This window comes from Thermobia domestica, chromosome 8 (assembly GCF_964235325.1).
Source record: "Thermobia domestica chromosome 8, izTheDome1.hap1.1, whole genome shotgun sequence".
Lineage (NCBI taxonomy): Eukaryota > Metazoa > Arthropoda > Insecta > Zygentoma > Lepismatidae > Thermobia > Thermobia domestica.
This window is the reverse complement of record NC_137461.1, coordinates 286492375-286509674: the sequence shown is the minus strand read 5'-3', so window position 1 is coordinate 286509674 and position 17300 is coordinate 286492375. Positions and strand designations below refer to the sequence as shown.

The 17300-nt window shown below is 36.2% G+C and overlaps 1 protein-coding gene across 3 annotated transcripts in view; it reads right to left on the bottom strand.

The window, feature by feature from the left end:
• Window positions 1-17300, bottom strand: part of CSN6 (COP9 signalosome subunit 6) — a 41568-nt gene that overhangs the window by 9688 nt on the left and 14580 nt on the right. For all 3 annotated transcript variants that reach the window (XM_081769911.1, XM_081769910.1, XM_081769909.1), the window contains exons 3-6: window positions 16611-16742; window positions 12861-13012; window positions 10385-10547; window positions 5845-6038 (exon numbers count right to left, since the gene is read on the bottom strand). In XM_081769911.1, coding sequence (XP_081626037.1) covers window positions 5845-6038; window positions 10385-10547; window positions 12861-13012; window positions 16611-16742 — 641 coding nt within the window. The remainder of the gene's footprint in view (window positions 1-5844; window positions 6039-10384; window positions 10548-12860; window positions 13013-16610; window positions 16743-17300) is intronic.

The following is a 17300-nucleotide window of genomic DNA, read 5'->3' as shown; positions in this document are numbered from 1 at the left end:
AACAACAAGGGGTGCAAGCCCCCTCCAAGAAAAACACGACCACACTATAACACCATCACCTCCGAATTTTATTTGTTGACACTACACACGCTGACAGATGATGTCCACCGGGTATTCGCCATACCCACACCCTGCCATCGGATCGCCACATTGTGTACCGTGATACGTCACTCCACACAACGTTCCACTGTTCAATCGTCCAATATTTACGCTCCTTACACCAAGCGAAGCGTCGTTTATCATTTACCTGCGTGATGTGTGGCTTATGAGCAGACGCTCGACCATGAAACCCAAGTTTTCTCACCTCACACCTAACTGTCATAGTACTTGGAGTGGATCCTGATGCAGTTTGGAATTCCTGTGTGATGGTCGGGTCTGCCTATTACACTTTACGATCCTCTTCAAGTCTCGGCGGTCTCTGAGAATCAACAGACGAGGTCGGCCTGTACGCTTTTGTGCTGTGCGTGTCCCTCCACGTTTCCACTTCACTATCACATCAGACACAGTGGACCTAGGGATGTTTAGGAGTGTGGAAATCTCGCGTACAGACTTCTGACACAAGTGACACCCAATCACCTGACCACGTTCGAAGTCCGTGAGTTCCGCGGAGCGCTCCATTCTGCTTTCTCACGATGTCTAATGACTACTGAGGTCGCTGATACTGAATACCTGGTAGTAGGTGGCAGCACAATTCACCTAATATGAAATACATATGTTTTTGGGGGTGTCCGGATACTTTTGATCATATAGTGTACATTGGTTTGTTAGGACAATAAAATGAGGATATGTTAGCAAGTATTTTAATAACAAACTATGAAGAAATCTCGAGTAAAAGAATATAAAAAAAAAAGCATTGAAAAAGATTTTACAATATCTACGTTCCTTCCTCTGTTCATTCAGATATAACAATTTTTCTTTCATTATGACCTCAACTATTATAAAAAGTGCATACCCACTATTATAAAAGGTACATTCATGTCCAAAATCATTGTCGCATGTTTATAAATGTGTTGTTGTATGAATATAATTTGATAACGAATTCGCCCGTTATCTCCTATTATGTTAGTACGTGTATGATCAGCAAAGGCATGTATGCGGCAAATTTCATGTCAAAAGAGTAGTAATTAAGAACAATAAAAAGAAAATAAAATTTTCTTGTCCATTTAGCAACATTTTCTTTTACTCATTCTAATTTTCGTATTTATAATTCTTTTCCTATGAAATTTACCACAAATATACATTTCCCGATTATACACAAAGTATCAGTATTAAAAGTACTCTGCAAAATCATTATCAAATTATATTTTTACAAGAAGACAGTTATAGATATGCGACAATCATTTTGGACATGAGTGTACATATCAAACAATGTCTTAAAAATATTTTAAAGTATCTGCGTTTCTTTCTCTCTTAAATCAAATGTTAATAGAACTTTCTTTCCACATAACTTTTTGTCATTACTGTGCTTCCATGTAACAATAATATCAATTTTTAACTTGACCCCCTTCTCCCCGTTTCCTTTACACAAATCTCCTCATAAGAAAGAGTAACCAAACGCTTGTTATAGCTTTTTATTTTTAACGCTGATACTTCTTTTTCTCGTTTCTTTTTGTTTCATCCTTCCTTATCTTTTGTTTTCATTTCTGATTTTGAAGGGGTAGGGTCCAACCCCGACCCCCTTGGCTACGTGCCTGGATGGTAGAAGCTAAAATTTAAGACCGAAGTTTTAAAAGACACGACCACAAAATAAGAACTTTAAAAATGTCGTACGATAATTACATGAAATAAAATTTCTGAAAATATCCTTCAATTCCCCTTTATTCTAAGATTAGAATTATCTTTACCTACAACATGCAGTTACCTCAAATCGCATTCAAGACATGAATTATATTTGGAAAAGTATAATTTTACGGACAATACCTGGAAAACTCTTGAAATTGCCTATTATTCTTGAATCTTCACAAGAGGCCGCGGTGGCTCAGTGGTAGAGCGTCCACCTCTGGTGCTAGTTTAGCCAGCATAACCAGGGGACGTAAAACTCAAAGACTTCATTTTGAATCCTTACATAAATGGCAAATGTGTCAGTGTGTCATTCTAATTCCTAATATAGTAAAAATCACGCTAACAGATGTCGCTACGTGCCCTATAACTTGACTGCATGACGCTAATAGATATCGCAACCTGCGGGATCCTCTTGAAGTACTTGTATAAACGAATCAAAATACGGCATGGAAAATGTATTGGATGGCTGGCGGTCCAACTCAAAAATAAATAAATAAATTTGTTACATGTAAACAATTAGAGCTTTTAATCAAGCTACGGGATACAGTGGGCTGTAAGCTTGAACATAACATTTAGTTAACTTTATACACGAAACGTACCAAATATGAAATATAAAAAATAGGTTGCCATTACTGAACATTTGTCTTCATGATTTTTTAAAATTTTTATGTATGAACCACCTTACTTAGAATAATGAAGCTCAGTTTGTCATTAATGAGTAGTGGATGGAAAGTGTTTGCATATTTTGTTAGTAGCCGTTTTAACAATTAAGAAGAAAAGTGTATTAATTAGTTTGTTTGTGAGTTTATTGTCTTTTGTTATTCGGTGAATAAATAAGGAATTATTAGAGTAAAATGTTTAATTATTATTTTTCCAGTTTTTTTTTTTTTTTTTTCAACTAACCATACTAAATGGTTATGTCCAAGGCAGCGTTTCCCAACCGGTGCCGTGAATGGGCCACTGGTGTACCGCGAAGAATCGAAACAAAATTATTAATTTTATAGCAATCAAATTGCAAAACGTATGAAAATTATATATTTGTATTTCACATTACTATGAACCTCTACTATGAATCTACAATTTTAAGTTTCATTCCGTGTTACTGTTCTGTACATTTCTAATGTTCAAAAAATTATTTGTTATCATTTACAGACTATTTCGCAACATGAAAATTTAAAATATCATTTAATCCTTTCGACAAAACACCTATATTTGTGTTTTAAAAGTAAAAGAAATTTGTTTGTTCGTTCGTTATTTAGTGATCTTTGTTCTTAGTGAAAGGTTGGATACAGTTTTCGAAAAAGAAAGCGTATTTTTAAAAACCTGAGTCCAATATTTCATTGCAATTGTTTTCTATTTTTAACTTAGAATGAAAAGTAAGCATAATGATTTACCACGGGGAAAAACCAGTGTTCGAGCTTTCTTCTCTGTGAGAAGATCAATAATCACAGAAAAAATACCACTGTGTTTCATATTTACAAATAATAATATCTATAAGTGTGCCGCGAGAATTCAAGTAACACCCGTAGTGTGCCGCAAGTTGAAAAAGATTGGGAAACGCTGGGTCCAATCTTTCAATTGGTCTGCCGAACACATTCTACGGAGATGCAGATATTAGAGGCAATTCTATAGTCAATCGGTGATTTTCAACAAACGTGTGTTTCAATTTGGACTACTTGTTCATCAAATCAAATTGTCCGAGCAAATGATGAGTGGCAGAAGCAGCAACGAACGCAGTTTTTTACGTCCATGACGCCACCAGGGAATGGTCTACCCGCTGATTAAATGGTTAGTCCAAATGCGTTTGATACACATGACTTGATTCCCTGTCAAAGAGCACTGCATGTATTGTTGTGCTTCGAATTCCACCTTAAACTAAGTCCACGTCTCTCATAGACGCGACTCTAACTTCGCTGTTCTTCGAATGTCTCCACGCTTAGAATCTAAAATGCTTCTTCTGTGGGACAGTCTCACAAGTTTTCTATATGCCGGACAGTTTTGCGTCATCCAAACTGTGTTTTTTAAAATAACTCACATTTCTTCCTGCCTCCATTACTGAGAAAAATGAAGCTTTTAAACTGCAATGTATTTTGTATTATTATTATTATTATTATTATTATATTAATACTATTTTTACTTGGTCAAAAGCTAATGCACTACTTCTGAATCTTAATGAAACATGTTTTGTATCTTTTACTCCAAAACTAATCCTTTCATTATCATTATGTTGTTGACAATGTTTTGGTCAAAAAGTTTGTCTCTACTAAGGATCTGGGTATTATCTTTGATTGCAAATTGTTATTTAATAAACTTCTGGAGTGCATAGTTTCTAAAGCTAGAAGAAACTTAGGAATCAGAAAATGGATTTCTAAAAATTATTTTCCTCTTTAAAAACTGCTTAATTCTATACTATGCTAATGTAAGATGTCACCTTGAATATTGTACTAGTATTTGGAATAAAGGAGCCCAGTATTTTCAAAGAGATATCGAAGTAGTTCAAAATTTGTTTCTCTCATGGTTAAAATAGAAATTCAAATTTTTATCAACGAAAACTCGGGATGACCTACTTAAAACTATCTGAACGAGGAACTTTACTCGATATTAAATTACTCCATAATATTTTGACTGGCAAATTACCATTAATTTAGGATATTAATCTTGGAGTCCCTAACAGCTCAATAAGAAATTTTAAAATTGTCCAATATAATCCTATTTTTAGTGACGCTCCGATATGCAAATGTTTGTCAAATGCCAAAAATTATTTACACATTACTGACTTTTTTCGCATGTTTTAATTACGCTGTTTTTTTTTTAATCTTATCATTGTCCGTGCATGGTTTTCTTTTATAATCTAATTGTCATTTCAGTAATGTGTTTCTTAATATGAGTTATTAATAATAACATAATAACTTATTATGTTACTTTAATGAATGTTCTATCTTAATATTATTATATGCATGTTTGTTTTGCTATTTTTGTACTATTCTTGGGAGCTGTAATTAGACTGAGAGTTTGTAATTTCCTGATACCAATAAAAGCAATATTATTTACAATTAAACCCTTTCCTTCTCTCTTCATAGATACGATAATCGACACTTAATTCATTAGTACTGATGACTCACGTTACCTCTATTCAGTTCTATGTAGTTCTACTTCTTCATTCTTTATCAGGATATGTACTTTATCAAGAAATGTTTACTTTAAATTTCTAACATGAAGGGAATTTATCTAATATAAATAAAATAGTTTGTTTGTTTGTCTGTCTGTGTGCGGCCTGGGAACCAGACGAGTGAACCGAGAGTTATCAAATTTTGGTCAGGGGTACCTTGGCCCAGGCCCCAGATCAAGACGAAGCCCTTTTTTTCAAATATAGAACCAGGGGAGGGGGGCGAGCGTTTACCGGAACCGGCTTGGGAACCAGATAAATTGACCGAAAGTTACCAAATTTTAGTCACGAATACCTTGGACCAGGCTCCAGACCAGAGTTAAACGTTTTTGCCAAAATTCGAACCAGGGGGTCTCAGGGGAGCATTTACCGGGACATGTAAAAGTAGTAGAAAATGACCGATATTAGTGTCGAATTCATAGTTTCCGCGGTCGCTAAAATCATTGGTAAAACTCCGATCGCATTAACTTCCAAATTCACGCTATTCGACTCCGGGCCGGGGGTCACGGGGAGGGGGGGGGAGATACCGAGACATATAAAACTAATCCAAAATTGCCGATATTAGTGTCAAATTCATAGTTTTCGCGGTCGCTGAAATCAATGGTGACACTTCAATTAGCGATGACCTGCAAATTTAGTTACATTTGTATGCAGGCCGGGAGTCAGGGGGGTGGGGATACCGAGACATGAAAACAATAGCCCAAAATGACCGATATTAGTATCAAATCCATAGTTTTCGCGGTCGCTGAAATCAATGGTGATACTCAAACAGGCGTTGACTTCCAAATACAGCCCCCATGCGAAGCATGGGTATATTTAACTAGTAGTACAAAAAGAATACACCTTAATCCGAAAATATTATTAAGATACACTTCTGAGCATTGTCAGGTACTCACATTATAAAAATCAGCTCGGAATCGTGGATTGTTGAGCACAGGTAATCGGTGACTTAAGCTATAAGCTTCTCGTAGTACCTCGTGATTAATTGGTAACTCCCCGTTCTGTACAGCTCGAACATACTGCAACACTAAACGCACTCTACTATGCAACATCTTGATAGCACTATGTTGGGCTTGAAGGTGCTCCGCCACTGAAATAAAATAAATAAATAAATAAATGTCAGCTTGTTTGTCCATCTTTAAAACAATACACAAGAAAAGTGTTATAAAAACTAACGGCAAGAAAGTTACATAATCAGAACTCATACAAAGACCTTAAATGTAATTTGAAGACAAAGCTGATTTTTTAAAACAGCTTTGTTTACGTAACGACAGTCATATCTTGTACCTTGAATTATTTCTTGAAAGAAGAGTTGAGTTGATTTTGAATTTAACGTCCCGTTCAGCAGCGAGGACCTATATGAGACGTGAGACCTACTGATTAACGTGGAATCCAAACCACATGAGCTCCCACCGGGAATCTAACCCGGGTCTCCCATACCAAAGGCGCGTACGCTAACCGCTTAGCCACGGAGGAGCTCTTCTTGAAAGAAGAATAAACTGTTAAGCTACTTCCTTAATGAACTTGTAGGATGCATATTGAATAATAAATAAAATATTGAATTCACTTGAACTCACAGAGTGGCTATTTGAGAAAGCGTTTTCGATGCGTGGCTATTCAGTAATTTTACTTTTGCCAGAGTTGTAAATCATACTGTGAGCCACTCGGGGTTTCCGGGTCTTTTTTCCAGGTCCAGGTCTATACTAGCAGAGTTCCAATACTCTGCACAAACCATCTTCCAAGCAGCTGTTTCTTGCTACAATCCCCTTGCCTGGCAACACGTCTTTCCTTTTTGTCCTTCCTTTTGAAATCTTTTAAAACAGCAGGCGGTCTATTGTTCCGTAACGCATAAAATACGCTCGAGCTGACGTTTTCTCCGCGTTTTTATTGCTTTCGCGTTTGAGATTAGCCACCTACATTTAAATACATGGTCAGCGTATTCCAAGCGTACGCATGAGCAATAAATACGCTTTGCGATCGCCTCAAGTAGCCGGGTACTTAAGGACCTGTGTTTTTAATTTGTCTGTATACGTTTTCATCAACTGCTTGTCATCCCCATCAGTACGTAATTAAGAAATATTTACGTTCTTTTGTTGATTCAGTATCGGTAATAGCCTATCCCTTTAACTTAGGATAAAAAAAATAATATTAACCAGGGTGTCTATCGGTCACGAAAGTCACGAATGTCACGAAAAAGTCACGAAATCAGAAAATGGTCATGAAAGTCACGAAATTTAGCTTTTGGGTCACGATTTTTTTTTTTTTTTTTTTTTAACTGTTCAAATGTAAGTACAGATTGTAAAATTTTGTTGTATAAAACGTCAAAGTTAACCACCAAAAATGTCTATGATCAACTTTAGACGCTACCAAATCGCAAGCAAAGTACGTTTCTATCGCATGGATGAAAATTCGGCCTAATTCGCATCCAAATTCGCTCTTGAAAATATTAGAAAATTTTATGATTTGGTAAAGAAAAGGTCACGAAAAAGTCACGAAATTTCATTTTGCGATTTTAGTAGACACCCTGTTAACCTCGTTGGCACTACACATAACACTGAATTTACTTTAACTATTCTATCAGGTCTTGTCTTCATATTGTAAAACTAAAACACAATGACACACTGAGGTAAACTGTGACAGTATGTTAAAAAAAAAAGTAATGGTTTTAACACAATAACTGTGTCTTCATCAGACTTCCACTCCTTCTGTGATGAAGGCAGTTGTTGTGTTACGTGATTTTTTTTAAACATATTATCACATAGCCCTGGTCAATGTATTATTGCGCTTTAGTTCTGAATCTACTTTAAAAATAAACTCACGTGAAGCGTTAATGTACTTCACTGTCATCACAATGTGTAGCTTTGCAAACTCAGGGATGAAGAACCGCCTGTTGAAATATATGCCTATCAAAGATTTACCTGGTTTAGAATTTTTCGGGGAAACAGAATATTAGGAAGTACTTCCTGTTGCATAACTTCCACCATCAGTTAACACAATATAATACTGAAAACAAACTTGTACTTGAATTACCTCTAAGATGTTACACATTCACGTGAAAAACTATTCTCTTTATATCAGCCCTACCCACGGTGAGCAGATAGTGGAAACTCTCCTCGTGAACGCTCACGAGCATTCTACGAGCAAATACCATTGTTCGTGCTTCGTGGATCTTCGGGCTTCGTCCTTAGAGGAGCGGAAGTGTTGTCAACCTTGGCGGTAATCACTAGCTTACCAAAAAAAAAAAGTATGTATGGTAACTGATTGCCATTCAGTGTAAAGTGTTTTTTTACAATGTGGTAACCGTTAACTATAGACAATACAAACTTGTAACAGCAATCAAATGATAAACTATGTACGTTCCTTTTCTTCTTTTTTCTTTCCTTTTGTTAAAGAAGGATGTGGGTTTGTTATATCCGAGTGTGGGTTTGTTATATTATGTTGTTTCGCTTTTTAGGAAAAGAGATAATCTGTTGATAAGAAAAAAAACTGTAGCACTTGTTTGTAATTATCTAAGTATTATCTCCAAAAAATTAGCTTATGCATGTATGTGTGTACGAATAGGCTTAGCAAGGGGTTGGTTGTGGAGATTAGAAGCCACTATTACACTATCAATAGGAAGAATAGTATTTCTTACTCCACTTTTAAAGTTACTTTGATCGCAAAGCATCAAACAAAATATTAAGAGAGCCAAAGAGATTTTCCATTTTTAAGAGTGTGCGTGGGTTTTCTCGGGGTTCTCCCGTTTCCTCCCACTTTCTTCATTCCACCATTTCATTCATTTCTCATTATCACCGTCTCCTTTAGCCTAACCGGTATAACCGTGGGACGTAAAACTCAAAAATTTCATTCCATTTTCATTTTTAAGAGTGACCGTTAGTGACTGCAATTAGTTTTTTTTTTTTTCTTTTTTAACAAGGAGTGTCTTTTTAATAAGGAAAAATGTATTGTCCCTGGCTGGTTGCTTGCCGGTGGCTTGTTAAAAGTGAAAAAGGATCACTAACTTATGTCCTTAGCCAACTGGATCCAGTTTCTACTCTGTACTCTTATTTCTGCAAGATCCATCTTAATATTGTCTTCCCATCTACGCCTAGGTCTTCCTAGTGTTTTCAGTTAAAATTATGAAAGCGTTTCTAATTCCTTCCATTCTGGCTACATGGCCTGCCCACCTGAGCCTTCTACACTTAATAACCCTAATAATGTTAGGTGAGCGGTATAAACTATGCAATTCCTAGTTATGAATTTCCTCCAATCCCCATTTTCATCCCTCTTTGGTCCGAATAATAATAATAATAATAATAATAATAATAATAATAATAATACGCATTATTATTATTATTATTATTATTATTATTATTATTATTATTATTATTATTATTATTATTATTATTATTATTATTTTCAACCTCCCGTCGTTCTCCTATCAATCTAGCAACGAAAGGCGTTTACAACTTAGCAAACGTGAAGCGAGTGACAAGTTACAGACCGAATGCTAATGTAATACAACGTCACGAATTGTGTAAGCAAGCTAAAAAGGTCTGAAACAATTCGTTTCCGATTTTTGCAGTCGTTTTTACGTCTGTAAGATGACATGTTTAATATTAGTTTCTTTCTTTCTTTCTTTCTTTCTCGTTCATTTGTTAGTTACTTCAACGCTAACTATAACCTCTATCATGCGTCTTCCTCGACCAAAAAACGTACCAATTTTATTTCCTGCAGTGTTTTCGCGTCACTGCTTTCGAAATGGGGAGGGGGAGAGCACACCTGCACATTTCACGCTTGCGTCTGCTCAATGCTTATCATCGTGCGAATTTCTGGCCAGGCTTGGCCATAGGTTTTTGGTCATCATGTGTGGTTGGCAACACTTATCGGATGCAGTGGAAGAAGCGAAGCTAGCAGCACCTGTGCTCACCTGTTCTTATCTTCGCTCGTGCTCGCTCACGCTTTGGCTCCGGGAGCCAATTCATGGACAGGCCTGCTTTATATAATTCTAAATTCCATTTTTCTAATAAATAATAGTTTTGAAACTAAACCACTGATATCAAAAGGTACTTAATTCCTAAGGTTTTTATTTTTATTTCTTTATCTTTTAATTCCCTTTTTCAATAATGGAACGAAGGCCTAACGGAGTTCTTGTTTTCACGAAATTCTAGCTCAGGTAAATTTTGAGTACCACAAACTCGTGTGGTAGAGAATCGAACCTGGGATCCTAGCTTCAATTGGATAAAGCTAGGCAACGATTATAGTGTGAGTACTTTTTTTTTAACGAAACTGTTTTTATATCATACTGCAGTGGATTAAAATGGAAAGTTTTCCATCTCTCAAAAATCATCAGCTTTCAGGAACTGAAATATACACGCACAACTCTAAGAAAAATGACTTAATGTTGTCATAAAGGTACTGTACATTTGTTTACAAGAAACCACAGCCGACACATACCCAAAGAACTCTCTCCGGCTTCGTTACTAGACATACGGGCCACGTGGTCGACGCCGATTCGTTCCGCCTCCTCCGTAGCCAAAGTGTAATGAAGCTCCACGAACAGCATCGTCGCTTGGCCTTCCACAAGATCTATCACAGACTCGTACATCGTTACTGGCAACTAAAACCACAATAAATATAATTACAATTCGGAATGAAAAACATATCATAATTATAAAACACGTTATCATAAAATGCTATTTTGAATTGCGTTCTTTGAGTACAATTTTACCATTTTATGAGAGAAGAGAAACGAAGTTCAGTACATTATACTGTAAACCATTAAAAGACTATATTCTTATTAATGAACTCAAATGGTACTCCCCTCCTCCTCAATTATTATTATTATTATTATTGAAGGAGGCTATGATGCCTCTGTAGTACAGTGCTTACCTCTGCTACGTTGCACAGTGGGGCGAAAACGCAAAAAGCTGGCCAAAAGTAAAAAAAACGAAAGTTAGTAATATAGGAATTTTTATGTAGTTGGCTAGAGTGATGTTAGAAGGGCCCAAATCCATAAGTAGAATAGGGTTTTTACTTTATTCCGACTACCTGAGCCACTCTTAAGTAGACCCTTCAGCAGGTCAAATGCGTAGAGAACAATGGAAGAATTGTGACGCGTCCGATTAAACGGTTGTAACTTTCGAACGCGTTTATAGTTTTTAAATCTGTAAAGTTTTCCTATATCGTACTGGTAAGTAGAATAAGTGTATGAAGTGAAAAATTAATAATAATGGTGTAATAATTTATAATTTGAATCGCAAGTCAGGCAAAATTTTCACATTGTATATATATTTATTAACTTAAAGCGTTGAAAACATTATGTGCACCCTCGTGCACCACGTTCATATTTTGTAGAATGGTAGTCTGAAAATGAATTAATGTTGTCGACAAAAACGTAACTGCCAAAACGTGCCAATTACGAAGCGTGTTGATGTTAATTATTGTTCATTTAATGTTACAGTGACAAGCCGTTGCAGTTATCATAACCGAATCAAATACCAATAATTTGTGTCATTTAAGTAATAATACATTTCTAATAAATAAGAACGTAAGTAACAAGTAATTGTTCATCAAAATATGTTAAAAAAAGTGAATGTTGTTAAAGATACATTGTGAAAATTAGTTGACATTCTTGTTATTCCGCCATTTTGTTTTCTTCAACTTTAGTTGCAAAATCGTAATCAGCAACCTCAATAACCCCTTTATCGCCACTTTTGAGAACATTTCTACGACTTTTTTCAACGTTAGTTGCAGAATCGTAATCAGCAACCTCAATAACCCCTTAATACTAAATTTCATTCAATTTGAATATAGTTATCATATTTTGGCCAGCTTTTTGCGTTTTCGCCCCACTGTGCGTTGGGTCGTGGTTCGATTCCCGGTCAAGTACGTTTGTGGTTGACAACAACGTATCCGTGGGTTTTCTCGGGGTACTCCATTCTCCTCCTATATTATCATTCCACTAACTCTTCCATCATCATTCATTTACGTTAATCGTCCGTCTCCCTTAGTCTAAAGGGCATAGTCATGTCATGTTAAACTGAAAGCAATATTTTCAAAATTATTATTGATTATTAGAAAACAAGTAGCAATGTCACGTGCACACACGAAAGCGTTTGGTTCATATAGCGTGATATTTTCTCAATCTATTGAATTCTACCACTTCCGGTTTTATTACAGAGATGAAATATATTTTGTTCTAACGCTTAGCCGACTACGGGAAACCACTTGTCGTCATCTATTACCTGTACAGTAAATAAAATCTTTAAGTTTAACGTCCAGCGATTATGCCCTTTAGGCTAAAGGAGACGATGACGAACGCAAGTGAATGATGATGGAAAAATTGGTGGAATGAGAAAACAAAGATACGATGTTGTTCACAACAAACTTACTTGGCCGGGGATTGAATTAGGGACCCTATGCACCAGAGGTAAGCGCTCTACGAGCGTATCACTGAGCACCATGTCCCTTGAATTGAACTTTGAGTTTAGTGTCCCATTCAGCAGCTAGGCTATGCAGCACGTGGATTTACAGCTTAATGTGCGATCCGAACCACATAGCCACGAGGGGGCGCTACTCCAGCATGACTCCGCATTTTGTCCGACACGTTCAAGCACAAATTATTTTTGCACAATTTTCAGGGTCGCTTCTGTAGCATTTGGCTTTCTCCCTTAATGTTTTGACCAGAACAAATATTTAAAAAAAAAAAAAAAAAAAAAAAAAATCCATGATTTATATTACAGAAGAGGAAAATATATATTTTCAAATATATTCAATAGGGGTGAGTAAACAACTCATGTTTAATTTGAGACGAAATGCGTCAGAAGTATTAAAGCAGAACAATTCCGAAAGCCCAAGCATATTACTTTAAACACAGCCGTTCATGCAAAGTAAGAATAAACTTACAAATTCACAATATATAATTACTTACGTCTGTATGCCTTGCTTGTGGATTCAGCTTTAGAAAAACAGGACTTTCATTGATTTCGCATATCTGCTTATGAATCTTTATGTCTAATTCATCAGGCCCTTCTCCTGTAGTGTACCAGCCAAGAAAATCCAAATCACTGAATACCTGTTTAACTGCACATAAAAGTAAATAAATACATAGCAAATAAAACAATTGGACGATGAAAAACAGTGATACTATACGAAGTACGAGGGTCGACTAGAAAGTTTCTGATTCATGAAGTTTTTGTGTGCCATAGAGAGGGGCACGAGTTTTTCGCACTAAGAATTTGAAAATTTCGCGTTTGTCGCATTTTCCAAAGAAAGTTTCACATTTTGTGGAAAAGATATTCCCTAACATTTTTACAATTGTTCCTTTTATTCATAGATCACTATAAAAATAAACCATTAATTGCCTAAGAACAAAATAAATTGAATATTTCACTTTGACATTGTAAATTTCACTTATAGAAAATTATATATACTGTATACTTAAATCAAACTGAAGGAAAATCAGTAACAAAACTTGCTAAGAGTAGGAACAAGTTACATTTAAGCATTAAACATAAGCATGTTACATGTTTCCACATTTTCCTTTTTCATTGTTGTACGTTTGTCACTTATCACAAGTCCATACTTAAAAAAAAAAAAAAAAAAAAAAAATCACAATTGGCATTGCTTGTTGGAAGCCATACTGTTGTAACTGCATTTACAACAAACTTCACATAATCATCACTTCGAAACTCCCCTCCAGCTGCGACGGTGACAGCTAACGCGCAACAAGTTCTCTACAGCCGTAACCGAATTACCCAAATTCACCGTTCATGCCACGTTCTATTATTCCGTCAGCGGGAAACTAGCGTTTTTAAATTAATGAAAACGTTTTTTTTAAATTTCGCGTTATCTCGCGTATTGTTACAAATTTCGCATTTTATCGCGCAATGGAAACCAATAAAAATACACATAGAATATCATAAAATGTCAAGAAACTGAAAATTACTTAATTCTGACGCATTTAGTTTTATCGCGCATTGAAAAACACTCGTGCCTCTAGCCATAGCGTAGATTTTACATGTATTCCCTACGAGGTTACATGTTCTGAGGTTGAACCGTTTCTTCTGTGCAGGTGGGACTGTGAGACAGTATGGAGCCATCTGTAAATAAGACGCATATTGCCTATCGTACGATGATTCGGTACTTTTCCTGAAGGGTTAGAAGGTCATACAGATTCATGAGGATGTGCAATACACCTTACAGAACAATGCCTCATCCTATGCAACAATGAAGTGGTAGATGAATGAAATGTGGACGATGTTCCTCACTGACAAGCCTCGAATTGGTGCCCAAGGTCTGCTTTCACCGCCAGATTGCCGAATAATGCAAGAAACTATTGCAAGACGTCTTGGCATTTCTCAAGATCGCGTGTATGTTATTATTTACGACCACTTGGAAATGCGCAAAGCGGCTGCGAATTGGTTCCCCGAAGTTTGAACGTTGATTACAAATGCGAATTTATGATTCTCTCAGATGCAAATTTACAACATGTGCAAGCAAACCGTGACGACATTCTGAGCAACCTTGTAACTTAGGATGAAATGTGATGTCATCATTTTGACCCAGACTCAAAACAGTAGTCATAACAAACAGTCAAAACACTCCTTATCTCCACCACAGAAGTTTCATTGCTAACCTTCAGCAAGGAAAGTGGTGATGATAGTTTTCTGGGGACGCACAGGATGGTCTCATGCAGGCTATTATTCGAACCCGTTGCAATGTCTGCGGCAAAAGATTCAGCTGAAGCCCCCCAAAACTAGAACGTGACATTCTCTTTCTTCATGTCAACGTACTGTGTCACTTAGCTTTGATTTCATTCACATCCCCCTATTCCCCGTCTAAGCACATTTAAGTTATTCTCTGTTTCCTGCAACGAAAACATTCTTGACTGGTTACATGTTCAGGAAAAAACCTGGAACGTCGCTAGAAAGTATACACTCAAGTACAATGGAACTATATAGAACGCCCATAAAAATGCAGTTCACTTCCACGTCAACTTTACTGTAAGGTCAGAAACTTTAGAGCCGACCCTCGTATTACTGGAATTTATTTACAAAAAAAAAAAAAAAAAAAAAAAAAAAAAAAAAAAAGTGTTTACATTATGCATTTTTCTTGATTTAATACAGTATTTACGAAAGAGAGAGATGTAAACAAGTCTCAAAGAGTCCTTTCTCTGGTTGATTGGGAGTTTCGCTCCCCGCTAAGTTGCCAACGTAACAAAGTTGCATATTGTTTTAAATGGCACAATATCAGATTATGACATATTTCAAATCCACATGTTAAACGAAATCTCACAATATCCCACTTATTACTTAATGTTGCAAATTACGGATGATACACTATCAAAAACATCGAGAATTTGGGGGCATCTACAGCTACAATAAGCAAGCAAGATGAACGGGATAATGGACTTCCGAAGTGGTTTACTCTCGAATACTACAATCATGATATGACGACATGATGATAGAAAAAAAATCAATTTTCATTAATCAGCCTGTACATTCCCATAGCCGTCATTTTTATTTTTAAAACACAATGTAAGCTTATTTTCTTACTATAAATATTTACTATGAGTCAAACTTCCTGTATGAGGAATACAATAGAACACAAGTGCCAAACAATAATTATACACTAACGTAATATCTTGGCATTCTGAATACACTCATAAACATAAATAAGTAAACATTTATAAGAATTTGGCCTATCTCTTTCATTATCTACAACCAACTAACTTATTTTTTTGCTTTCTTAAATTTTTTTATTTAAAATTTAGTGTACTTTCAAAGCTTGAACTCTCGCGCTCCTTGAACTTTTTTAAAGCACTTTTCTTACTGTGTTATTTTCGAAACATGTGCCTAGTTTTCTCCAATTCACTTTACAAGGGCAATTCGAAAAAAAAAAATCCTTTCGTGCATGTGCGAGAAATGGCCGGGAAGCGTGACGACAGCCCTGTGGCGCTATTTTCATTAGACAGTGAGCAGTCTAAGGAGAAGGTAGCATCGCAGTTCACTCAGCCGCTACAACAATTGAAAATGAATGCTCCAATAGAAAACTCGGCCAAATTAGAAGTGCGTGCGGTAGATCATCAACTCAGAAGTTTACTGTGAAACTTACAACTCAGACGAGCCATCCTGAATAAACGTCGGAACATGCTGACTTCCGGTGTGGTGTTGGTTCACGATAACGCTAGCCAGCTGATCGTACCCAAAAATTTTGAAGCGGTTCCACTGGGATGTTTTTTTTGATCCTCCTCCTTATAACCTAGCTTTGGCGCCGAGCGACTACTACCTCTTCAGGCACATGAGACACTGGCCAGCGTCGCACCGCTCACGATAATGACAATACGTTTCACGATGTCGTTAGCGGGTAGCTTCATTCCGTGGCTTTTTTTTTTTTTTTTTTTTTTAAAGGAATTTCAAACCTTGTAAAAGGTTATGATAAGTGCCTCAATTTGAACGGTGAATATCTTGAAAAATAATGTAATGTTGTACTTTTCTAATGTGTATAATAAAAGTCTTGTATCTGTGAGTGTATGCCATTGATAACCAAATGGCGTTTTTTTTTTTTTCCCGAAATGCCCACGTAATTTCCCCTAATTGAAGATTAGTGTCAAGAGCCGGAAGAAATTTCAATGAACCACAAAGATTAGAAAAAGAGGAGAAAAGAGTGAAATACTTACATTGCTCTTCCTTGGTATTATAGTAGTCTCTATCAATGACAATGTCCCCATCAATAAAATTGTATACAAGCTCAAAGGAGTTCATTATTTCTATATTTCTACCTTTCTGCTTTCCAATAACAGCACCAATTACTGAAGAGAAAAAAATATAACATCATATAAATTTTATGAATTCAAAGTGCATAGGATAATAATAAGATAAACAATAATAATAGGAAGAAGAAGAAGAAATGGTAAAACAGTTGTTAACAGACATCTAACCGTTCAGTGATCTATATGTACTTTTATACCAGTAAGTGTGGAAAGGCAAGATAGATACGACATAAAATCAAACCTATTAACGGCACTTTTTGGCATGAGGTTAGTCTAACGGTGGTCACAGCACTGCTTTCCTTACTGCTATATCGTGCCAATATTTTTGAAGCAGAAACCTGGATATTGCGTTTTTAACAGTATCTCCTTCGAACTTTAATGATCTCCATTGAGCTCCCTGGTGGCTATGTGGATAGCGTATGCGGGAGACCCGGGTTTGATTCCAGATGAAAGCTCATGTGATTCCATGTTGAGGTGCAAGTCCACATCTCATATAGCCTCGCTGCTGAAAGGGACGGTAAACTCAAATCAAATCGAATCGAATGAATGAACAACTGATGAATGAATACTTGTTCCGCCGAATATTCTACAAAAAAT